Source organism: Zeugodacus cucurbitae, chromosome 6 (assembly GCF_028554725.1).
Source record: "Zeugodacus cucurbitae isolate PBARC_wt_2022May chromosome 6, idZeuCucr1.2, whole genome shotgun sequence".
Taxonomy (NCBI): domain Eukaryota; kingdom Metazoa; phylum Arthropoda; class Insecta; order Diptera; family Tephritidae; genus Zeugodacus; species Zeugodacus cucurbitae.
The window spans coordinates 26,553,139-26,579,064 of NC_071671.1; the positions used below are offsets into that span (position 1 = coordinate 26,553,139).

Sequence of the window (25,926 nt, forward strand, 5' to 3'; positions counted from 1 at the left end):
TCTCCGAGTGCAGTGAATTTTAAATAAAATTTAGAAGCAAAATGGAAAGATTTTTTGTGTGGAAATTTTCTCCAGTGAATTTTCATGGAACCTTAATAAACGAGAAACACTTTATGAAGTAAAAAAAAAATATATATATATTTTTAATAACATTAAATAAACATTAAAGTGGAGATAAAACTCAGTTGGAAGCAACGAATAAGTCAAAATTTTAAGACAAATTTGTTAGTGAAAAATCGAGGTAAAGAATATAAATTGAAAAATCAAAAATTCAGGAAGTGACAAACAAAAGCTTCCATATGTTCTTCTTATATATCTTTTATGTAAAAGGTTTAAAAAACAAGAAAAAACGTTAACTTCGGCTGTACCGAAGCTAATATACCCTTCACAGGTGCATTTCTTTTAGTAACTTTGTGTTGAAGCAAAAAGTAAGTAAAAAAAAGAAAACATTTTACTAATTCTGTTTAGCCGGGTTGTTTGCTACAAACATTAAGGTTATATAGTTAACCCATCTGAACAATTTCTTCGGAAATTATATTATTACTTTAAGCAGTAATCCATGTCAAATTTCGTGAAGATACCACGTCAAATTCGAAAATTTTCCATACAAGCCATTGATTCCGATCGTTCAGTTTGTATGGCAGCTATATGCTATAGTGAACCGATCTGAACAATTTTTTCGGAGATTAAATTATTTCTATGAGCAATAACTCACACCAAATTTCGTGAAGATATGCAGTAAAATAAGGAAGTTTTCCATACAAGCCCTTGATTCCGATCGTTCAGTTTGTATGGCAGATATATGATATAGTGATCCGATATCTTCAGTTCCGACAAATGAGCAGCTTCTTGAAGAGAAAATAACATCTGCAAAATTTCAAAACGATATCTTAAAAACTGAAGGACTAGTTCGTATATATACAAACAGACAGACAGACGGACGGACAGACAGACGGACATGGCTAAATCGACTCAGTTCAACATACTAATCATTTATATATATATATATATATTTTATAGGGCCTCCGACGCTTCCTACTGGGTGTTACAAACTTCGTGACAAACTTAATATACCCTATTCAGTGTATAACTAGTTACAAATGTTCTTCAAACAGCAAATAGAATATTTCTAATAAAAAAGAATCTAATAAACTCTAATTTTTGACTCAGTGTGTATATAATATGACTCTAGTCAACACAATTTCAATTAAAAAAGAAATCTAATATAATATCATCGTAGCTATACTTGACTATATTCAAAAGCTCGAGACTGGTAGTTTTTGTCGGCCGATAGTGGACGAGATTGCAAAGAGAGGTGCTAAACTGACACCTGAAGGCGTGTCACATATGTTTTTTTTTTTAATTTTCAAATCCATCTAACTCCTTAATAAGGGACTTCACTTCTACAGGGACAGCGAGGGGTAGTGGACGAGAATGCAAAGAGAGGCGCAAAACTGACATCTGAATGCGTTAACGGTGTAGGTAAACTCATTCACTGCCTATATGATTATCTAGACAGGAACTTGGTAAGATGAGGATGAAAGGTCGCGAAGACTGCAGGAAATTTCAAGAGCAACGTACCAGAGAAACACTGGAACAGCTCTTGTGTGCTTGTCCTGCAGTGTCAAGGCAACGTCTTCTGGAGGCTTCGCAATACGATAATTTGAGAGGATTAGTGAAAGCGCATCAATTTTTGAAATTCGCGTCAAGCGCGTGCATCCTGCAGTATGACTACTTCTCATTGACTACTTGACGGCACTCCATCTGGTATCGCAAAGGACCAAAACTGGTCTATGTGTTTCTATCTGGCCTACCAGACTAACCTAACCTAACGCCTTAAGGTATTCGTTTTAACATTATGGGGTAATTAGAGAGACCTACATATCTATACTACTATTATAAAGAGGAAAGATTTGTATGTATGTTTGTTATGAATAAACTCACATAGGCTATATTTATTGCTGAATCTCAACTTTCTGGAAATAGTTCCCAGGTGAGGGTATCAAAAAGACTGCGTGATGGAGTATCTTAATCTGAAATTGAAAATCGTATTGCAAGTCATTCTCTTCGCATCGCAATCGCGTGTTAGAGAGTCGAGTAAAGAGCGCTCGCAGCTGCTTACTGGACAAAATTGCAAAATGTTTGTTTAAACCCGTGCCAAACCGGAACGGTCTGCTAGTTGGTAATAATGAGATTTTTTTTTTATTTTTTTTATTTCAAAAATATTTTCTCGATTTAACATTGTCCACACAATTTTTCATCTGGGGGGTTACGGGGAGTTACGCAACATAGGTTGGACCTGTACTTCAATTGGCGTGAAATAATTAGCTTTCATTTCATAATGAAAGCTTTCATTTCAGTGATTTCAGAGTAGACCACAGTTTCCGAGAATATTTGTAATTCACAACCATGCCTATATCCATCTTTTTGTACGTTCCTTTCCAACCAAGTTGCTAAAGAGAGTATTATAGTTTTGTTCACTTAACGGTTGATTGTAAGTCCCAAAACTAAACGAGTTAGATATTGGGTTATATATACCAAAATGATCAGGGTGAAGAGTGGAGTTCAAATCTGAATGCCTGTCTGTCCGTCCGTCCGTCCGTCTGTGCAAGCTGTAACTTGAGTAAAGATAAAGTTTAAGATATCATGATGAAACTTGGCACACTTATTTCTTGGCACTATAGGAAGGTTGCTTTCGAAAATCGGACCACTGCCAAGCCCAGAAAATGGCGAAAACCGAAAACACATAAAGTGCCATAACTAAGCCATAAATAAAGCTATTGAAATAAAATTTGGTATGAAGGTTCGCACTATGAATGGGCATTTTGAAAATTACTAAAAGTGGGTTAACTCACTAAAGAAAAATGTCAGATTTTTTCATAAAATGGAAAATGGGAGTGGCTTTGCCCACTTATGGGACAAAAACCATATCTCAGGAACTACTCGACCGATTTCAATGAAACTTGGTTCGTAATAGTTTTCTTACATCCCAATGATATGTTGTGAAAATAGGCCAAATCGCTTCACAACCACACCTACTTCCTATATACCAGAACTTTGAAGACGATGCGAATCGTTTACTTTACAATATATAAAGAAAGCACAAGTGAAGATATCGGTGCAGAACTTTGCACAAATACTGTGTTATAGTAAAATCGCCGAAATCAGAACATAGGTTTTTAAGGCCCCATATATCGAACTCGAGGACCTCGGTGCTTTTAACTTAATATTAGGTTTCCAACTTTCAATGGACTTTATAGAATATATATGGCGAATATGTGGGTCAAATAAAGTTAAATAAATGTTATATAATAGATTGTAAACTTCAAAACTGAACAGCCATTTTCGAGACTGAAATTCAATTTTTACATTCGCATATTCAGTTTATATAATTTGGCATTGAAAATCCAAACACTTAATGCTCGATACTGATGCAACAAGTTGGCAATGCAGATCCCCATAAAATGCAGGAAAACACACACATGCAAACACATACAAACTCCTATTCTATATATTCTACATTCATTTATGTGTGTGTGTATGCATAGTGAAGACAAGACATCAATGTACCTGTGTGCGTGTGCGCGCACGTGAAACTCAACAGTTTATTGCAACCGTTTACTTTTGCCACCACCACGACCTGAACCTTGCAACGTCAACAGCCTTGTGCCTTACGCTGATGGGTGGCGCGTGGCGTTGTGCTATTGAAGCTAATGTGCATGGTGATGATGGCGTCGTCGACATTTGTAAAGCATTTATAGGTGATATACATGTGGGTAATAAGTGAGCTGATGGCACTACCAATAGATGACTACGTACGCACAATACAACAACAAAAACAACATTAACACATATTCACAAGTTGCAGATAGTGGGGTGGTAGAATATGTATATATGTACATACATATGGGAGGCTTGTCGCCGGCGCAACAGTTTGTGCGCACCAGAGACATGGCAAATACTGACGAACAACCAGCAGCAGCAACAGTTACTGGCCACCAACAAACCGATTGACACACTGACTGACGCTGGCTGCTGGCAAATTTACTCACATACATATACACATTTGTATTTGTTGTTGTTGTGTTGGATTTGTGCTGCCACTGTATCTCTTTACAGTTAGCTGCTATACTCTTTGTAAATAGAATTGCGTTTTTTTACAGCTGGCTTGTAGCATTGTAAGACTAACAACAAGTGGTAGAAGCGGTAAAGTAAAGGCAGACAACGTCGACGTAGACGTTAACGTCCAGCAGCTGCGTGTAGAACGCAATCGTAACGCACACACCGAGTGCGAAATGTGTCCGTTGCGGGTATAAAAAGGCGCGTAGCAATTTCAAAGTTTGCAGTTTTCTCGGCGCCGTGCGATGCGCTCAAAACCTTCTTAGAATAATCAGTGGAACGGAAACGGATATAAAACGGTTAAATACTTTAGATTTGTGATTTGAAAGTGAACTCTTACTGAGTTGTTGTGTTGTAAAAATAGTAAATTTGTGTACTTTAGTTTTACTATTGTTGTTGTTAAATAGTTATACTTTTTTAATAATTGTTGGTCGTAGAAAATACTTGAACGGTTTAAACAAATAATTAAGTGTGTTAAAGGCGGATAATATTATTAAATGTAAGTTAACTTAAAATTAAATATTTTTGATAGGAAACACCGTCGACCAAAAAATAATTCAAAAATAATAAAATAAAAAAAAAATATTTTTTTTATTATAAAAAAAAATTACAAAATAAAATACTTTTTATTATTGTGATAAAATAAAACGAATTTTTTATAAAAATAAACATTTGGTAAAATAAAATTACCTAATTATTTATAGAATTGGAAAATTATTTTTTTCTTATGATAATACATTTTTGCAAAATAAAATAAAAATTATTTTAGAAAAAAAAATTTCGAAAATTATTTTTTTTTAAATAAACTAAATAGTTAAAAAAATTAAAATTTTATCCAATTTAAAATTGTTGTTAGTAAAAAAAAAATATAAACTAAATTAAATAAAAGTCATAAAATGAGTGAGCTTAATAGATTAATTGAATAATTTATGCCAAATTATATATTTTTTGTTATATATAAATTAAAAAAACAAAAATTAAAATTGAAGTATTGCTTGATTTATTAAAATTTATTAAAAACAAAATAAAACCCACATGTTTTGGAAAAGTCGAAATTTATTTGATTCCACTGAATAAAATATGTTCTAATTCAACTTTACTGATCTCAGTTGTATTTGCTCGAAGTTCTTTCGATATTTTTATGTGTTCCTCAACGGATATTTGAGTTATGGAAGCAGAAAAATATAAAAAGAAAAACAAAATCTAACCAATTATATGATGATTCCAATTTCACGTTGGGCAAAAACTACAATTCAAATCAAGCTAAAGACAATTTTGAGGCAAAAAATCGACGATTTTTCCAAAATTGACCGTTTAAACTTTCGTAACAGATTCATGGTGGTGAATACAATACTAGTATAGTAAAAGAAAACGATGAGCAACGCCTTAATTTTTAATCGAATTTATACATTTAACAGCAAAAGACTACAGAGTTCAATCAATTAAGTTTAGATCAAAAAAGCTTTCCAGCTTCAACATAAATTCTCTAATTTTTATACTAAATTGACCATAGAAAGGAGTGTAGAATCTAAATTTCATTATTTTTTTATTTAATAACCAACTACAGTGTCTAGTCTACGAATAATTGTTAAGTAAACCCAAACTGGAACATAAACTGATAAATATGAATTTGAAATAAAACAACAATCTGAAGCATAAGAAAAAGTATACTAATCGAAAATTTGGTAGCTTTTTAAATTACCAAAACACCCAGAAATTTCATTTCACATTTTTAAAATACAAAATTCAATCGACAAGTATTTAATAATCTAAATAAAAACTATTTCTATTTATCCACGTGCTATATGACATTTGACCTAATATCGCAAGCATTCACTTTACTCATTTCTTTATCTAATTGCTGTTTGCTATTTCTGAATATTTACACAATAAATTTAGGTTAGATCTAATTATAGCCACGCGTATATCTTAATTATATGTACGTGTATACTCTAAATGCCGCACACATAGTTCCGCTAATGTGTGCAATTAGTAGATTGACATAATATGGCAAGTTCAAGGCAATTAAATCACGGTTGGAATATCAAGTCGCTGAGTGAAGGCGTATCAAGTCAGATAAATGCTTTAAGACTGTTTTTAAGTACACTGTTGCTAAAACATTTCTTGTTGATAGATAGATAGATTTTAAAAGAAACTGTTAATTTTGTAGGCATTGCTTAGGCTTTACAATACAAAATTGTATGTAAGTTAAAAAGTTTGTCTCGTTTTCTAGGCAAAAGTTGTAATAATCACAAGAATAAACAATTTTTTTATCTACCTACAAGAGTAAGTTAATACATTTTTTGAAACAAATCTGTACCATCTTAATTATTTCTTGCTTAAAATTATTTGTATTCATAAATAATTGTAATTTAAAAAGCATTCAAAATGTTCTACTTGAGACGTTCTTAACTACAAATGTCTTAATATTTAATGCGAATCATATGCTCATTAGCTTAGGCATTCACACCCCTAATTATCTTACAATTGTCACAAGCAATGAATGGTTTACACCCACCATTATTAAATAATTACAAGAAATATGAATAAAAATGATTTTAAAGTCATTAGACAAGCGTACAAGTCGCTTATATGGGAGCTGGATGAAGTATTGCCTGATTGTATTGGTTTTCAAGAAAAATGTGATATCAAATTTCATAAAGATAGCTCCCATATCCACCAACCATATCGGTATCTGGAAAAATATTGATTTGATTTTGACTACAATTAAATCAGACGGTGAAGGCACTATTTGTGCAAACTTTTATTCCGATGTCTCCATTGGTACTTGATTTAAACTTTAAATTGTGGGAAATAGTCCGACATCGTCTGTAACATATAAACGAAAGGATAATGTAATAACCAAATTTGGTTTAAATTGATGAATTAATTGCCAAAATTTGAATTTCTCCAACACTTAAAAAAAACTAAATTCTGTAATAGATTGCTTACCAGAACTGTTGAGAACTGTTAGTCTGCTCAAAACGTTTACAAAACAAGTAAGGAAAGGTTAAGTTCAAGTGCAACCCAACATTTTATACTTTCGCAATTTTTTGCTATATTTTTATTAAGATAACGCACCATTTGCCCTATAAATTCAGTATAAAGTCCAATAGAAAAACAAAAATCATCATATATGGTACATAAGAGCTGAGGTAATTTCTGAACCGATTAAACTCATTTTCAGCACCAACATACATTATATCTAAGATTATATGCTCTTTTAATTTGGCTAAGATATATTATATATTACCCGATTTATAAGCTATTATGCCCCTCGTATTTTTGAAAATCCTATAATTAGCGATAAGAGAGCTCGGGGAAGTTATGACCGATTTTAACCATTTCTGATACAGAGACACACTATTAGAAGAAACAGATTTCCTCTGAATTAAATTAAGATATCTGAGAGATTTACCGATATTTTCGGTGAAAAATTACCATAAGTCACTGAGTTCTTCATATTCGATATCCGGACCATTGAAAAATTATAGTCCGATTTCGACAATTTTTTCACAAGTGATACCACGGATCATATACAGTATTTGTGTAAACTTTTATTCCGCTATCTTCATCGGTTTTTATGTATATATTTTAAAGTGAACTAATCAGATGGATTTCAAAATTGAGTTATAAGGAACCGTGGTTGTGAACCGATTTCATCCATTTTTCACACGTGTCATCAGGGTGTCAAGAAAATATTATATACCGAATTTCATTCGAATCGGTCGAGTAGTTCTTGAGATATGGTTTTTGACCCATAAGTGGGCGATGCCACGCCCATTTTACATTTTGTAAAAAAATCTGAGTGCAGCTTCCTTCTGCTATTATTTCTGTGAAATTTAGTGTTAGTCTGACGTTTTTCGTTAGTGAGTTAACGCACTTTTAGTAATTTTCAACCTAACCTTTGTATGGGAGGTGGGCGTGGTTATAATCCGATTTCTTTAATTTTTGACTGTATTAAGAAGTGGCTAAAAGAAACGACTGCAGAAAGTTTGGTTTATATAGCTTTATTGGTTTGCGAGATATATACAGAAAATCTATTTTGGGGCGGGGCCACGCATGCCCCTTCATAGTGCGATCCTTCACACCAAATTTTACTTCAATAGTTTAATTTATGGTTGAGTTATAGCTTTTTATATGTTTCCGGTTATTCCCATTTTATGGGCGTGGCAATATTCCGATTACGCCGATCTTTGAACTTAACCTTCTTTACGTGCCAAGAAATACGTCTTTCAAGTTTCATTAAGATATCTCAATTTTTACTCAAGTTACAGTTTGCACGGACGGACGGACGGACAGACAGACATTCGGATTTGAACTCAACTCTTCACCCTGATCACTTTGGTATATATAACTCTATATCTAACTCGTTTAGTTTTGGGTGTTACAAACAACCGTTATGTGAACAAAACTATAATACTCTCTTTAGCACTTTGTTGCTAGAAACTTTGTTGCGAAAGTATAAAAATATCATGTCCCCTTGATATGTGTTAGAAATTTTTTAAAATGTTCTACCATAATACGAGACACAGCCTTAGCTCAAAGATCACTGGCAATAGTCCCTGATATTATATGAAGAACCATTTGGTTGATCCGAAACGAGTCGAGTTAAATAGCTTTTTTCGCACAGCCAAATTGATTTGATACATTAAGATTTGAATTGAGAAACCAGTTTTTGCTCTTCCCATTGACGGCAACTCGATAAACGATCAGCTGTTATATATATATACTTTTTTTCGTTTTACAAGAAGTTGATAAGTTACATCAACTGATTGCTATGTTATCAATAATCACAATATTAAACCAGATTTTTATTTTATACGATAGAACGATCTAAATTCGCGCAAATGTAGGTTAATTTATCAATTAACCCCTGCGCGAAAAGGCTTCAATCAAGTTATGTTATACATTTACGCTTTATAAAATACACTTTTTTGTCGACTTTATTAAACACTTTCATGTGTAAAACATTCATATGCAATATGTATACTCGACTTAAAAGAGCACCCACTAAAGATTGCAATGCAAAAATAATTGAACCGTTAATTTGAAGGTTAAAAGATAAACTCTTAACTATGTTGATAACTCAAATAACATTGACATTGGCTTATTGCAAAGCCTTATGAGTAATACGTTAATATTAATATGTATAAATGTATATGAGGTAAACAGAATCTGACGATGTCCACACCCCTTGACAATGGCCGTTCAACAGAACTCTTGTCGAACCAGTTGCTCAGCCAAATGTGCGATGCATTAAAAAGAAACTGAAAAGTCATCACCTTAGGGATATGCATAGATATTTACACATATATATGTATGTGTATATACGCGATAAAACATACTCAAGCGACTAATGGGTTGGTCGCAATTGCCGACGGTGCTTTGCATATGCTCATATCATAAACATACACATATATCCTTTACAATAACATATTAAAGGAGCGTTACAAATTTGCATTCATATTAATATTGCATTTAATTAAAAAATATTATTTCACCACTCTTTCGCAGTTGCAGTTAATAAGATGTTAATGATGTGAAATATCAGCCAGCGCAACGAGCAAACATTGCAAATATTAAAGGTTCAAGAGGAGCAGAGAAACATACATACATATATACTTATGTAGTAGAGGAAGCGTGCGAATATTATTGTTATTACTACGAGCGTCTGTAGTAATCGCCAACACAACATATGCATTCATACTATCGCTGCAACACGCCCATTACGCACCACCCACACCAACTGTTTACAGCGCCCATTTAATGCTTTCTCAAACTGCCAACAAACAACAACACCAACACCACTAACAAAAACCACACACTCACTTTCGCTACACTCACTTTTTTTCAAGAATATCATCATCTGACTGACGCTTCAGTGGTTTAGCTACTTATGAAGGCATAACTTCGTTCGTATTATTAAGGATCGAATATGGATCGCAGTAAAAATAATAGTTTGGAATTTGGTAATAATACAACAGGGTCGGCTACTGCTGCTGCCGCAATGTCCGCGCCTTGGGCGAATAATAAGGAATCGTCAGCGCAGCCCAACGACGATGATTCGCCGGAAGATGATGCTGATACCGCTACGCCTGCCAAGGTCACCGATCCGCTGGCGCCAAAACTAGCCAATAATGAGGTGAGTATGTGAATTAAGTACCCAAAACTGTGATTAATTAGTGGCAGTGTTCTTACAAAAGTTAACGACTCTGTTGAAGACAGAGAGGGTTATCAAACCCACATGACTAGTTCTGAAGTAATTAAAAAATTAATATATTTAGAAACAAATCACATAAATCACTGAAATAGTTAGTGTCAGAGACTCCTTAAAAAGTCGGGAACAGATTTGAAGACGTTTCTCGGACAGAGAGGTCAACCAAAATGTCTGTTCCAGAACTAATTCATTAAATGACTGAAAATGCTGGTGTCAGCATCTGTTTTAAAAGGCCAGGGACTCACTTGAAGACGATAGGGTTGCCAAACCCACATTACTACTCCGGAGTAATTAAAAAAGTGAATAAATTTGAAAGATATACCATAAATTACTGAAATGGTTAGTGTTAAAGTCCCTTTAAAAGGTTAGAGACTCATTTGAAGACGATTTTCGGACAGAGTGATCAACACACATGACTGCTCCAGTAGTAATTTAAAAACATTCAAATCAAAATCCGTATACGACTTAAATGGTTAATGAAAAAGTTTCTTTTAAAAATCTGGGACTCACTTGAAGACGATTTTCGGACAGTATGACCAATCCGTTGTTGTCCGGAAGCCAGGATTACCAAAAATCTATGCTTAAGGATAGTTATAAGGACATTCTTACAGACTTAACATGACTCCCAGAGCATATAATTTATGCCAAAAGTAGGGAAACAACATATATTTGAAACAAATTCAAATAATTTTCTCACTGAAATTTAATAAATTTAACACAAGCTAATCAAGCGATCTTGTCACCCGTTCCCTTAGCTCAAAAAGCTTTCCTACACCCTAGAAACGGATTTTTTTAAGAAACTTATTTAATATTATACTAATATTTTTCTATTCTTCTACATTTTCATTCACAGCGTGTACTTGTAGTCTCCGTTACCGAACGCAATCGTGAAACTTGGAGTCAAAAGGCGGAATTTTTATTGGCCGTTATCGGTTTTGCCGTCGATTTGGGTAATGTTTGGCGTTTTCCTTACATTTGCTATCAGAATGGTGGCGGTGCTTTCTTGATACCCTACTGTGTGATGTTAATATTCGGCGGCCTACCACTCTTCTATATGGAATTGGCATTGGGACAATTTCATCGTTGTGGTTGCCTGAGTATTTGGAAGCGCATTTGTCCGGCATTGAAAGGTATGTCATTAAATATTATCTTTCATTTATTTTAACGTAAATACCCGAGAGTACTCAAAAATATGCCTTTAAGCACTATTTACCCCCGAAGGCAGCAAACAATTGACATACTTGTATGTCTTGAGGGGCCGAAACGAAAGTATGCATAAACAAAAACCTAACAACCTGTTGATTTTACAAACGCATATTTCTCGCAAATCAAGCAAATTCCACAGGTGTTTGAGTACCTCCATTCTACATTGTTGCATTTATTTGTTCTTAGCGTCTTGTCCTTTATTGCTGTTACTGAAGTTACGTTACGTAACTTGTTGTTGTGCTGTTTTTAATCCCACTTGTATCCTTCTTCATTACTTTTCAATTGAATGCATCGGTAAGTCCTGAGTGATTTCTTAACGACGCTTATGAGGCTAATCAGTCACGTTCGCTTGTTTATCTCGTCTGCCAGAACGTGTCGAACGCATTTTATTGAAGGTTTGTGTGACTTCTAGCAGGTGAATCACTTTTTTTAATTAAAGTATAAAAAGAGCATAGATTTATGACATCCCAAGAAATGATTCTGATATAGAATTTAGTATCACAGACACTATCAAATATGAAATAACTAAACAGATATGGTCAAAATATATTAAGACAAGAACTCGGATCTTATTAAATAGGTACAGGAAATGTATTTGAGACTTACAGCTACATAACTATTTGGAGAACATGCAACGATGCATGTCATTCACTACAATAACATTTGCCGCGGCTTTGAACCAGATGGGAATAAAGAAACATTTTTCCACTTTCACAGGACACTTGGAATTCATCAGGCATCAAACCTTGAATGTATTTCTACTAAAAGCATATCGAATATAAGTAACTTCATCGAAAGCACAAAGTGGTTTGAACAGAAAGCTGAAACGGTGAAAAAGTAAAATATTAGGACTACGATTAGTGCTAATTGAGCCCTTAAAATATATGGCTGCACTCCTAACTACCTACCTACCAAATGCTGCTTATGTAAAAAATGGTTGACTATTGTCCATGCCCTTCGTCAGTTTAATCAAGCATTCTTAAGTCGTTTGCCTCCCAGTGGTCTTCCGAAAGACTAGAGAAAGATCGTCAGATAAAAATCGCCAAAACTGAAACATCTTTTGAAACAAACACAAATCGTAACACAAATTATTTTCGAAAAGTTAAAAACCAATCAGCCTCGGTGACAACTATGTTCAATACTAAAAACGACTTTGAACAAAAAAATTGATTTTCTTTTAAATGATATAAACTAAGGCTAGTCGCTATACGTTGATATATTCTTCGAATGTATTAGAAAATTAGAAATTATTAAAAATATATATATATATATTTTAGAAGAGAGTTTAATACATTACTTAAATCAATATATTTATTTTAAATATTTACTGGTTTTAAAAATATTTTATTTCCTTCTCAGCGTTCTCTGTACCCACACAGTTTCATGAATCTCATATATGAGACGTATGTAAATATGTATATTGTACTCGTTCAATTGCTAACAAACATATTGCGATAATGTCATTTGCATACTCAAACAAATACACACTTAGTTCAATATAAATTTGTATGTTTGTAATATATTACTGCCGGCGAATTTATGTTTTCACTCGTAAGTGTACTTATTGCCAGATTTTATACATACAAATGTTTCCGCGTAGCCCTTTTCATTTAAGCTTATTAACCCCCACGCTTTTATTTATTTGTCAAGTGTTGCTAGATACATATTTACATAAATATCTGCATATATATTTCGACAATATTTGCATACATTCTTATATACATACATATGTTTGTATGGATAAGTATGTACATATGCTTTTTAGCAATAATGGCAATTTTTTTCGTTTTGCTTAAATAAATATCAATGTTGTCAATAAACAAATATTATTGACAATAACAACAATGTCAAATTAATTCGTGTTTTTTTAACAGTAATTGATTATTTATTTCCAGTAGGAAAAAAATATTAGCTTTGATTTATAAAGTGAGTTATCAGTGGCGGATCCTGAAAAATTTTTTTTTTGGGGGGGAGGGTTGGGGGTGGTTTATGAAAAGTTTTATTACTCAACGTATTTTTAATATAGCAGCTCCCTCGCGAAAATTCAGTTATTATAGGACACGTTTTGTTTTTTTTTTGTGTATTTTTCCCAAAGTACGAAATTGACGCTAAAAAAGCTTGAGAAATATTTTCTTTTTATGAAAGCGTGATCAACTGTTCAGAGCAAAACTTTCTTGCGGAGGTGAAAATGTGAAAACAGCGAACTTCAGGCAAACATTTTCGGAATGCTCTCGAAGCTTTAGAAGCAGTGAACAAAACGTCTTTTGTTTTCAAGATTTTACGCATATTGGCGTTATTGCGGTATTCAATAGTATCACCCGAAAGAAGTTTTTCAAATTTAAAGAGAATTAAAACCTATGTATTTACGAAATACGACAGGTCAGGATAGGCTTAATGGTCTAGCATCAATGAATATTCATAGGGATATTGATCTGTCAGTTGATGAAATACTAGAAGAATTCTTTCAAAAACCTAAGGAAAATATAACATGGAATGTGAGATGCCGTGTAATCCTCAATTAATCACTGAGCTTTAGCGATATTTCTTGTACAAATGTAGAGAAAGTTCGAATTATATGAATAACAACAAAAATCTTGTAACTTATTATAATTGCTTTGCTAATTTGATGTGATTTTTTTGATTAAACACCTCATTCCAAACCCATATCAACAAACATATATTTTTCTCTGAGTTTAGGGGGTGTTTTAACACCAAACCCCACCCCCCGCGTATCCGCCACTAGTGTTATTATAATGCCCAGAGGCACTTAATTCTGCATTTAAATATGTGTAAATATGTATGCAAATAGGCAGTTAAATACAAAGTGTCAAACAAACAATTTTTGATTAATAACAATATGTACATACATACATACATTGAAAAAATGTTCACTACTTTTTTCATATGCACTTAAAATAATTTTATGATATATATATTATATTTTTATATAAGTACATATATTAACAGCTCTAAATATCGAAAAACAAAAAAAACCTAAAATTTTTATTTTCTAAACATATTCAGCTTCACTTGCAATAAACTGCCATAATAATTAGCAGTATACTTATAATTATACTACGCGAGCTCTCAAACTGTTGATCAGTTACAATATTTCCAAACTGCGCTGTGATTGGTAAACGGCAAGCGCGACAAATTACTCGTAGCGGCCGCTGATTTGCAGCTCTTTAGTGGCTTTCCTGTAGGATCTGAAAGCTCATTAGCAAATTACAAAAGCTTCACTTAAAAGCTTTACAACAACTAAATGATCGTATTAGAGAGCAACAACAAAAGCAGTAAAAAGCGCTACTGCCTGTCTCATTTGTATAAAATGGAGCACCTAGCGCTCCGTTATACACAATTTCTACAAATTACAATTTTTACAAATAAGAATTTCTTTTAAGCTGACTCACCATGCATTGAAACGACGATGTTCCTCTCTCGTACTATTCATTATAACTGCTTTAACACAGATACTTTATTAAACGCTTTTCACAAGAGAACAGTTTTACACGCACGCCTCTCCTATAGATTTGTCCATTTACTAAAATCCGCGTTAAAATACCGACACGAGATTTATTTTAGTTAATCGCACTGAAGGACTAACTATACTTGAGACTTTTGCACGAAAAACTATACTTTAACCGATATTCTAAAAGATATACGCGATTTCCATAAATTCTGTCACTCACGGCAAGCAAATAATTCGGAACTGACGCTGTGAGCGTCATGGCGCCGGAACTTTGACAAAACGCAGGGTTACATTTTTTTACCGAAAAGTTAAGTGTGGTATTCACAATGAGGTGACAAAGTAATTATTTTAGTAAATAATTTTTTTTATGTGATTTTATAAAATACAATTATTTACTAAATAAACAGCACAAATATTTTTATAAATAAATGAAATTAAAAAAAATATATAAAAATTTGTCGGCATAAAATATACATACTTACATAAATTACATATTAAATTTATAATAAAGTTAATAGACATGAAAAATTATTCAAATACCCACTAAAAATATTTGTATAAAAAACTAAAAATTAAAAAAAAAAAACAAGTATTTGTCAGCATACGTACATAAAATTACCTATTAAATTTATAAAATGCAATAATTTCGATAAAAATTTCTTGAAATACCCATATATATTCAAAAAGTATATACAAATACACTTATAAAATACAAAAAACTACAAATATACTAATAAATATTTTTAATTAAAAATTTTTTTATACTCTCGCAACAAAGTTGCTACGAGAGTATTATAGTTTTGTCCTAAAACTAAACGAGTTAGATATAGGGTTATATATATCAAAATGATCAGGGTGACGGATCAAGTTCAAATCCGGATGATGAAACTTGGAAGACGTATTTCTTGGCACCATAAGAAGATTAAGTTCGAAAATGGGCGTAATCGGACCACTGCCACGCCCACAAAATGTCGAAAACCGAAAACACTTAACTAAGCTATAAATAAAGCTATGAAAGTAAAATTTGGTATAAAGGATAGCACTATGAAGGGGCATATGTGGATGTAATTTTTTTGGGGAAGTGGGCGTGGCCCCGCCCCTACTAAGTTTTTTGTACATATATCGGAAACTACTAAAGTTATATCAAGGAAACTTTCTAGAGTCGTTTCTTTTAGGTACTACCTTATACAGTCCAAAAATGGAGGAAATCGGATTATAACCACGCCCACCTCCCATACAAAGGTTATGCTGAAAACTACCAAAAGTGGGTTAACTCACTAACGAAAAAAGCCAGAAACATTAAATTTCACATAAGAAATGGCAGATGGAAGCTGTACTCAGATTTTTTTACAAAATGGAAAATGGGCGTGGTATCGCCCACTTATGGGTCAAAAACCATATCTCAGGAACTACTCGACCGATTTCAATGAAACTAGGTTTGTAATAGTTTCCTTAGATCCCAATGATATGTTGTGAAAATAGGCCAAATCGCTTCACAACCACACCTACTTCACCTTGTTTGTTTTGTTTTTGCTTTTTTTTTAATTATTACGTAGATTAGATTCAAGTACGTGATAATTTTAAATAAAAAACAAAAACAAAAAAAATTAAAAATTTGAAAAATACAAAAAAATTAAAAAAAAAATATTAAAAAATAAAAAAAATAAAAAGGGATTAAATGTCTGCTACGTCCACGTCGTTAATCCTGGGTTACGCTAAATTCTGATAATAATAGTGTGTAAATCAATGATTTTTCATCATGTTCTGAGTTGGTTTTTTATTTGTAGCTCATACAAATATTGCTGTCCCAAAATTCCCTTTGGGGGGTAAAAAGGTGATGAAATAAGGAACATTTTAAGATATTTTCGAAAAAAATCGAAGGGGGCATAAGTTGTTAAAAATTCCAAAAAAAAAAAATGTTTTCATTTTTTGCTATGAAATATTAATTTTAAAAATTTTTACGATATACAGTTTCAAAGTTTGAGAAATTCTGTACAAAAAAGTCACCTGGTGTTTTAAATTCTGTTCATTAGTTTTAAAGTTATGGCGGTTCGAAAATTTTTTTACAAAAAACTTTGGCCCCTTATAACATGGCAACCCTAAACCATATGTTTTAATTTAGGTTTTACATGTACTATAAGATATATAATTGCCAAAGAAAATAAAGAACTTTTTTTTCAAGTGGCTTTTTTTTCAGAGAATGCCCCATTTCTATAAAGTAAGCACTAGTGAAGATATCGGTGCAGAACTTTGCACAAATACTACGTTTATAGTGTGGCAGCCCCATTCTAAAAATCGCCAAAATCAGACCATAGGTTTTCAAGTCCCCATATATCGAACATGAGGACCTCGGTGCTTCTAACCTAATATTATGGTTTCCAACTTTCAATGGACTTTATACAATATACATATATGACAAATATGTGGGTCAAATTGTGTATTATATAATATTAATAAAGTTAAATAAATAAATTGCGAGAGTATAAAATGTTCGGTTACACCCGAACTTGTTACTTGTTAAATATATTTATATATAATTTTATTGTATTTAAATTAATTAAAAACTTTTTTGTGTATTAGGCAAAATATTTTATAGTTTCATGCAAAAATTTATCCCGAATTTGCAATTTTATAATAATATGAAATTAATATTAGCAAATATTTTATTATTTTTATATAGTAACTCTATCGAAATTTAAAAATACAAATTTATATGATTTATGCAAATCAAATATTACCAATAAATGAATACCACAATTAGTACTAATTAGTGAGAAATGCAACCCAGTGCTGTCAAAGTTCCGGCGCCATCTAAGTAGTTTCCGAATTATGTTTCCGCACGGTGTGTGACACGAATTGATGGAAATTGTGCGTATTTTGTTAAATAGTGATAAAAATAAAGATTATTGATTAAAATCATAAAGGTAAATGTGCTATAAACTGTAAATAAGTGAAAGAAAAATGAGTTCATTAGTTTTCCTGCCATTTAAATTAATATAAAAAGTGTTTGCAGTGAGTCTTCCAAGCAAAAAATAGCTGCTAAGCTTTTTCGGTTAGAAATTATAGAGCAACGTGCGCAGCTCTATGTTTCGCTTTTGTTATGCCTTCGTAAACTTTGAGTAGCAAATTTCCTTTGAGCTTTTATGTAAAGTGGACTTTTGTGCGGTAATTTTATATATACATATTCTATTAAAATTGAACATAAAACTATTTTTTTCACTCCACAGCTTTTATTGCAAAATTACAGTGGCATCCAAACTGTTTAGTTTTAATAAATAATCAGTTAATATTGTTGTGCTGAGCTATTGCAATGAAAGTATTAGTGATTATTGAACGAAAGCAATTTTATGAAACGATACATCGTATGTAATGGAATGTATGGACAGTCAGACGGAGAGGTTAACAAAATTCAATTTTTTTATTGTTAATAAAAATTTAGCTAGTTTCGCAATCAAAGTTTTTATAGCGGTGTTATATACATACATACTACATATGTTACTATTAGTGTCTTAAAAACAGTTTGCATACATACAAACATGCATCAAAACACATATTCACATGTAAACATATATTATTGCATCATGTAAAGACCCAAATCACACAAATCACCCCTCGACTTTTCAATACCGCAAGTCTTAACAAGTCTAAAAGTTAACCAACTTTTGTGATAACAAAATTTTTAATTTGATTTAATCTGCATATTCAGTGTGCTATTGTTTTCGTGCAAGCTCTCCCTCGTCTGTTTTTTTTCTCAAGTTCAACATGCAACTGACATATTTTGCGAACTCAAACGAGGAGTTGAATATGAATATGATGAATGTGTATATATTACTTATATATTTGTATATATGTATGTTTGTGGCATATGTATATGGATAACTGCGCCTTTTCACGCCTTGTTGACTTGTTCCACTTCTATATATACATATATTTGTCATAGTGTTTGTACTAGTATCTTCCAAGTCATCTTTAGCGCACAATTAGCTGCCAATCCGGCGTGGTGTAGCTGAAAGTTTCTCGTGCAGTCCCATATGTATGTACAGAGTATATACCAGGAGATATTTGTAAAATTATTAGATTTGTATTGAAGTCACTGACAGAGATATTAAAACGTGTAGGGTTGCCTTCCCTTATACCAATGTGTATGTATGTACATATATTTGTATACAGTTTTAATTTCATTACATTGTTTATTCATCATTACGTTTTCATTCACAGCAAAAATTAGATTTATTAATATATATTTTTTTTCTATAAGGACATTTGTATAGTAAGGTACTCATTTCGAAGCATTTTTTCAATTTTACATAAGTAGATACATATTTGAATTCCTGCAATGAAATACATAGGTGTATTTTCAAAACACTGACATAAAAAATTCTCAATTCTATTTTATTAGTAAAATATTTTAAATTTAATTTATTATTGATTTTCAAAAGTTTGAGAATCGCTGGAATATAATACATATGTATATGCATTTTGAAATCACTACCCTAAAAAATTCAAACTCTGTATTCTAAAATTCAAATAGTTTCTTATTATGCTTACTATTAGCCGATTTCAATTCTTTTTAACACCAACTTTATTTTGTTGTTCATTTAAACCCATTATATAAATCTTTTATAAAGTTTCATATATCACTCGAAATAAGGAACATTTTTACTATTTACTTACTAACATTACTATCTCAATGACTTAACGTTAAAATATGTACCCTTCTTTTTACCTATGCGCGCTTACTCTAATGGTTTCCTTTTACTTTGTTCGTTCGTTTCCTTTCAATCACTATCCACTTGCACTTTGACTATAGTAGTAGTTGATTTAATAAAAGTTGACTAAGCAAACACTTGTTGAGCAAATACCACAAAGCAGTGTCAACGGGGATTTCCTTGCAAGCCACTTGAAACTACTATGGGACTCTAAATGTGTGTGTGATGAATAAATAAGGAATTGGTAGTATGTGTGTGAAAAGTCTAGTAGAATCCTAAGTGATAAGGCATTTGTCTGATGTAAAGTGCATTTCGCCAGTGAAGTGCTTGAAGTAGGAAGTATAGAACTGTTGGCCACTTTTGTTGTTTCTAGAGTAGGTTAACAGTTGAAGATACATTGGGGATCCAAGTTGATACATATAGTAGGTGTTGTGATATTATATGAAGTAATTCAATGCTTTAGAGTTCATACCGAATCTCAAATCGACGAAATATTATTCTGTTAAGTGAAATCTACAAAGTTAGCAGTAATGGTTTATATACATTTTTTTTTTGTAAATAGATCACGCTGAAACCCACATCTAACAGTATAATTTTTGGTGTGTTCAAAAAATAAGATGAACATCAAATTACAAACAATATTTGAAAATTGCAGTCTCCAAATAATCGAAATTTCCCATTACTTTTTGAACATGGCCTGTATATAAAAATTATGCTGACAACTCTCCCAGAGAACCAGAGAATGTGTCAGAAATCACTTTTAAAATTTTTTTATTTTTTCGTTGGAGTGTTTTTTGAGTCCTTATTTGGAGCCTTTGAGTTTCAAAACAATATTACACGATTCTCCCGAATTTGAAAAAAGATTGTGAATGGTTATCTGCTTTAGTGTTTTAAAATAATTAAAATATTAAGTATATATTTTATGGAAGCTTTTTATAAATGACAATTTTTGAAAAAGAATAAAAATTGAAATATAGGTTAGGTCAGCCAAGGCTAGTTGTTCTTGTTGTAGTGGTAAAAAATATCGCGCATAATTTTGAAAATTCAGTTGAAAATAGTTGGACCAAGGTCGATCACTCTCTCCTTGGTATATCTAAAAACCGCCTCTTCTACTCACATTTAACTTTCATCATCACCATTTATGTATCCCCCAAGCATTTCAAAAACTCAACCATAGTCTTACGCTTCATTTAATCCAAACAGGTGTCGGTTACGCCATTTGCTTAATTGATGTTTACATGGGCATGTACTATAATACGATAATTGGCTGGGCCGTCTACTATCTCTTCGCATCGTTCACATCAACGCTGCCATGGACGTCTTGTAACAATTCATGGAACACCAACAGTTGTATGCCAGTAACGAATGAAAATTTCACAGAAAAGGCGACTACACCAGCCAAGGAGTTCTTCGAGTGAGTGATTGAAGGAAAAATATATTTTTTTTTTAATTCCTTAAATTTCAAATTTTTTTCATGTTGTTCTACTCACAACTAAACACAGACGCATGGTGCTTGAGCAATACAAATCGGATGGCCTCAACTATATGGGTCCCATTAAACCCACGCTGGCGCTGTGTGTCTTCGGCGTATTTATTTTGGTATACTTCTCGCTGTGGAAAGGTGTGCGTAGCGCCGGCAAGGTTGTATGGGTAACAGCATTGGCGCCTTATGTTGTGCTATTCATTTTGCTGGTGCGCGGCGTATCGCTGCCGGGCGCTATGGAGGGTATTAGGTATTATCTGACGCCAGAGTGGCACAAGTTGCAGAACTCAAAGGTAATTTTGTAAATTAATAAATATTTTTATTATTTTGTGAATTTTTTTTGTTTAAAAATATACTTTGTGCAGGTCTGGATCGATGCGGCCTCGCAGATATTTTTTTCGCTTGGACCCGGTTTTGGCACTTTACTAGCATTGTCTAGTTACAATAAATTCAATAACAACTGTTATCGTGATGCTTTGATAACTAGCAGTGTTAACTGCTTGACAAGCTTTCTAGCGGGTTTCGTGATATTTTCTGTGCTAGGGTGCGTATATAATTAAAAAAAAAAATTAAGAAATATTTTTAAAGATTTTTGTTTTATTAATTTTAATGTTTAAAATATATATTTATACTCCTTTATTGCTTAAATTATAATTTTCCTTTCACTCACAGCTACATGGCGCACGTACAGAAGACTTCCATCGACAAAGTGGGTCTGGAAGGCCCCGGCCTCGTCTTCATTGTCTACCCGGAGGCCATAGCTACAATGAGCGGCTCGGTATTTTGGTCCATTATATTCTTTCTCATGCTCATCACACTGGGTTTGGATAGCACATTTGGCGGTTTGGAGGCTATGATCACCGCGCTCTGTGATGAGTATCCACGCGCCATTGGAAGACGTCGTGAAATTTTTGTGCTGCTCCTCTTGGCTTGCATCTACTTGTGCGCACTGCCGACTATGACTTACGTAAGTGTGAGGCGTATATATATTTACCGTTATTACATACAATCTAATGTCATGAACCACTGAATTGCATTAATTAAATTGACGCAATTTCATTAGGCAACACTCAATTCCCAAACTGTTTAGCAAATACATTTATGCATTTATCTTGCTAGTCAATCAGCCTAACAAAACGATTCACAATGAAAGAGCTTTCTGCTGTTTATCGAAAAAATGATTTTCTTCAACCTTTTTGTGCCGCCGTAATTTATTGCCTTATGCTTATTCGCAATGCATTAACTCTATCTTGACCTGCATAAATAAATTTCGCACTCAACTTCAACGCTTACTAAATATGTATGCTGCCCCACCTTGCCAGCTTTTCTGCTATTAGCAACCAATAATTTTCTCTTCCACCTTGCGGTTCACTAGCACTATTGGTCGTCTTATAACTCCCGAACACCTTAACTAGGTGGTCAACTTAAGTGGCTTCCATTGTAAAGCCAATTGTGTTATGCCTCCGGTTGTCTATGTGCATGTCTGCCTGTCAGCTAACCGTACACTTTTGTTTACTTCCTTTCTCGACATACTTCCTTCTCAAGCGTCTCAAGCTTTAGCGCCATTTTTAACACCTGTCAGCCTTCGGTAAACATCAGTGATTGTTGATTTTATTTATTGTTGCTTTTATATTGGCCGCCACTTGTCTTCACCGTCAACTGCCACACAGCGCTCAACGCACACTAAGCTTTAAGTATGCCAAAGAAGGGATAATGGACGTTATCACTCTGCTTGATTACATTAGAAATTATAATTTCTCGCATTTAGTCGGTGTTTCAAGTGATGTGTGCATAATCAATGTGGTGTCGCTGTCCATTGTATGCCTACTTAGGCATTTAAGTATGTGGGGGTTATCAAATGAGCAACAAATAAAAGGAATTGATATATATGTGAGGAGATAAATCTTTGGAATAAAGGTTCCAAATTTATTGATATGTTAAATATTTATGTAAGTTCGTAGCTGGATAGACACTAAGCGACTACAAAGTGGGTTCGATAAAGCTTCACCACATGATTCTAACACACAAAGAGACTGGCAAATGCATGGAACGGTTAATTAAATAACTAAAAGGAGATTTCTGTAATTTTTTTCATGGCCCCGTTGAGGAAAATAGTTGCGTTGAAAAATAGTGAAATATGTCATTACGATCCTTTGAAAAAGCATCAGAACCGAAAGGATATAGAAAATTGAAATCTGTCGAGTAGTTCCTGAGATATGGTTTTTGAGCCATAAGTGGGAGATGCCACGCCCATTTTCCATTTTGTAAAAAAATCTGAGTGCAGCTTCCATCTGCCATTTCTTATGTAAAATTTAGTGTTTCTGACGTGTTTCGTTAGTGAGTTAACGCACTTTTAGTAATTTTCAACCTAACCTTTGTATGGGAGGTGGGCGTGGTTATTATCCGATTTCTTTCATTTTTGGACTGTATTAAGAAGTGGCTAAAAAACGACTGCAGTTTGGTTTATATAGCTTTATTGGTTTGCGAGATATGTACAAAAAACCTATTTGGGGGCGGGGCCACGCCCACTTCCCCAAAAAGATTACATCCAAATATGGCCCTTCATAGTGCGATCCTTTACCATACCACATTTTTCTATAGCTTTATTTATGGCTTAGTTATGTCACTTTATGTGTTTTCGGTTTTCGCAAATTTGTGGACGTGACAGTGGTCCGATTTTCGAAAGCAACCTTCCTATGGTGCCAAGAAATAAGTGTGCCAAGTTTCAACAAGATATTTTAATTTTTACTCAAGTTACAGCTTGCACAGACGGACGGACGGACGGACAGACGGACAGACAGACATTCGGATTTTGACTCGCCTCGTCGCCCTGATCACTTTGGTATATATGGTTTTACAAACAACCGTTATGTGAACAAAACTAGAATACTCTCTTAGCAACTTTGTTGCGAGAGTATAATAATGGGCCCCATATAGTTTCTATGCCCTTCTGAAGAGTTTTATGTACGAGGATTGATATAAATGACAAGCTATACCTGGATTATTAGAAGAGTCTGTGCCTGGGCACTCAAAAATACTCACTCACTACGACTTCATCCCGAAGTTATTGGATCAACCCGACGTCGCCGGGCCTAGTCCTGGCGACAACTTCTCTACTCTTATACCTTCAAAGCACGTTTGGGTGGTAAGGAGCTCCCTCGCGGATGTGTAGAAGCTGACGGGAAAGGTAGATGAGGCGTTTACTGTCAGGAAATTCTGATAATAGAGCGGCGACACTAGCCTTGAGTTCGCTGACTGTGCGCTCAAGGCTGATTAAGGAGTGCTTATCTTCACTATCAGCGGTCGAACTACTTTTCGATTTTACTTTCATAGTCGGGCAATGGAACATCTGTCCAATCGTCATCGATTGGTGTATCGGGTTCGCTATCTCCTGTTGTAGTGTAAAAGTGTTCCCTCCACAAGCTCAGGGTATCACTACATCACCTCTGGAGGTCCTACAAGAGTGTGCTCCGGTCTTCAAACCTTCTGTTAGTCGTCGATTATTTTCTGCATACTCACGCATTTTGGCCAATTTCCATTTTTTGTCTCCAAATGCGTCTCGCTTCCCTCTTCAGCTCTCGGTATCTATCCCATCCCGCTATATTAAACAAAAATTTTAGGTTATGTCGGACTGTCGAATGACGACCACTGTTTAACATAACGGTTTTTCGAAACTGTTCACCATTAAAGCTATATTTAAACATATTCTTCTAAATAATACACTTTTTACTTAACACCAATCTAATAACACAAAAATTTCTAGGGCGGCGTGTTCTTGGTGAACTTCTTGAACGTTTACGGACCCGGTCTAGCCATATTATTTGTCGTATTCGTGGAAGCAGCGGGAGTCTTTTGGTTTTACGGCGTCGATCGCTTCTCTGAAGATGTGGAACAGATGTTGGGCATTAAACCAGGCATTTTCTGGCGCATCTGTTGGACTTATATCAGTCCGGTATTTTTATTGGTTAGTAGAGCGCTTAAAGCAATACTGAAAGTATAAATGAACTTATTTGAATAATACTTATTTGCAGGGCATTTTTATATTCTCCATACTCGGCTATGAAGAAATGTTGGGCGAGGAGTACCAATATCCCGAATGGAGCATTAAAGTCGGCTGGGCCGTCACCTGCTCCTCGGTACTCTGCATACCGATGTACATCATTTACAAGTTCGTATTTGCGTCCAAAGGTGATTGTCGGGCGCGCTATCGTGACGCCTTTAAAGTGCCACCGCATTGTGGTTCGGTATTGCCGGGCCAACAAGGCACCACAGTGTGACATGATTCAAACAACGTAATGCAGTCAACAAATAAACTACTTGATGGCAAATGGGCGCAGCAGTTGGAAGTGCAAATGACTGCTGCGGAGGAGGAAAGTAAAGTAAATCAAACTTTTATAGAAACTATTAAAACCAATATGTGTAGCTTCGAACGTTTAACTGTGGTGGGTGGGAGTTATTCGCCAACAACAACAAATACAACTTATCAAACAACAAATAATATAATTGATTTAAATAGTTATTATGCATATTACACAAATAATCTTAATTATGGTTATATATGTGAAGTATCACCAAAAAGTAACGTTGCAGCAAGTCCGCACAGCGCGCACTATGTGCCAACAACAACAACGGAGAGTAGACAAAATAATGTACCACATTTAGAGTGGACTTTTCGTCCGAATCGGCAGGAAGCGGTTGCTGCAGCAGCTGAGGAGCGCAA

At 33.9% G+C, this 25,926-nt stretch overlaps 1 protein-coding gene across 2 annotated transcripts; it reads left to right on the plus strand.

Annotated features, from left to right (window-relative positions):
- On the plus strand, positions 1-25,488 carry LOC105214004 (sodium-dependent serotonin transporter). Of its 2 annotated transcripts, none has more exons than XM_029041482.2 (9): positions 1-241; positions 9,637-10,264; positions 11,193-11,469; positions 20,927-21,137; positions 21,226-21,499; positions 21,572-21,750; positions 21,879-22,173; positions 24,970-25,170; positions 25,238-25,488. In XM_029041482.2, exons 2-9 carry the CDS (start codon positions 10,058-10,060, stop codon positions 25,481-25,483), a joined length of 1,890 nt encoding a protein of 629 aa, XP_028897315.1. In that variant the 5' UTR covers positions 1-241; positions 9,637-10,057; the 3' UTR covers positions 25,484-25,488. The 2 variants fall into 2 exon arrangements, with proteins under 2 accessions (XP_028897315.1, XP_028897316.1); XM_029041483.2 differs by lacking the exon at positions 1-241 and adding an exon at positions 4,335-4,618.
- The last annotated feature ends 438 nt before the right edge of the window (positions 25,489-25,926 follow it).

What these genes read in the sequence shown, in the direction of transcription:
- LOC105214004 (XM_029041482.2), top strand. Translation starts at nt 10,058, where the DNA reads ATGGATCGCAGTAAAAATAATAGTTTGGAATTTGGTAATAATACAACA. An exon ending in ACAAGTTGCAGAACTCAAAG is followed by an intron (nt 21,500 to 21,571) that starts GTAATTTTGTAA and finishes TACTTTGTGCAG; the next exon opens with GTCTGGATCGATGCGGCCTC. An exon ending in CACTGCCGACTATGACTTAC is followed by an intron (nt 22,174 to 24,969) that starts GTAAGTGTGAGG and finishes AAAAATTTCTAG; the next exon opens with GGCGGCGTGTTCTTGGTGAA.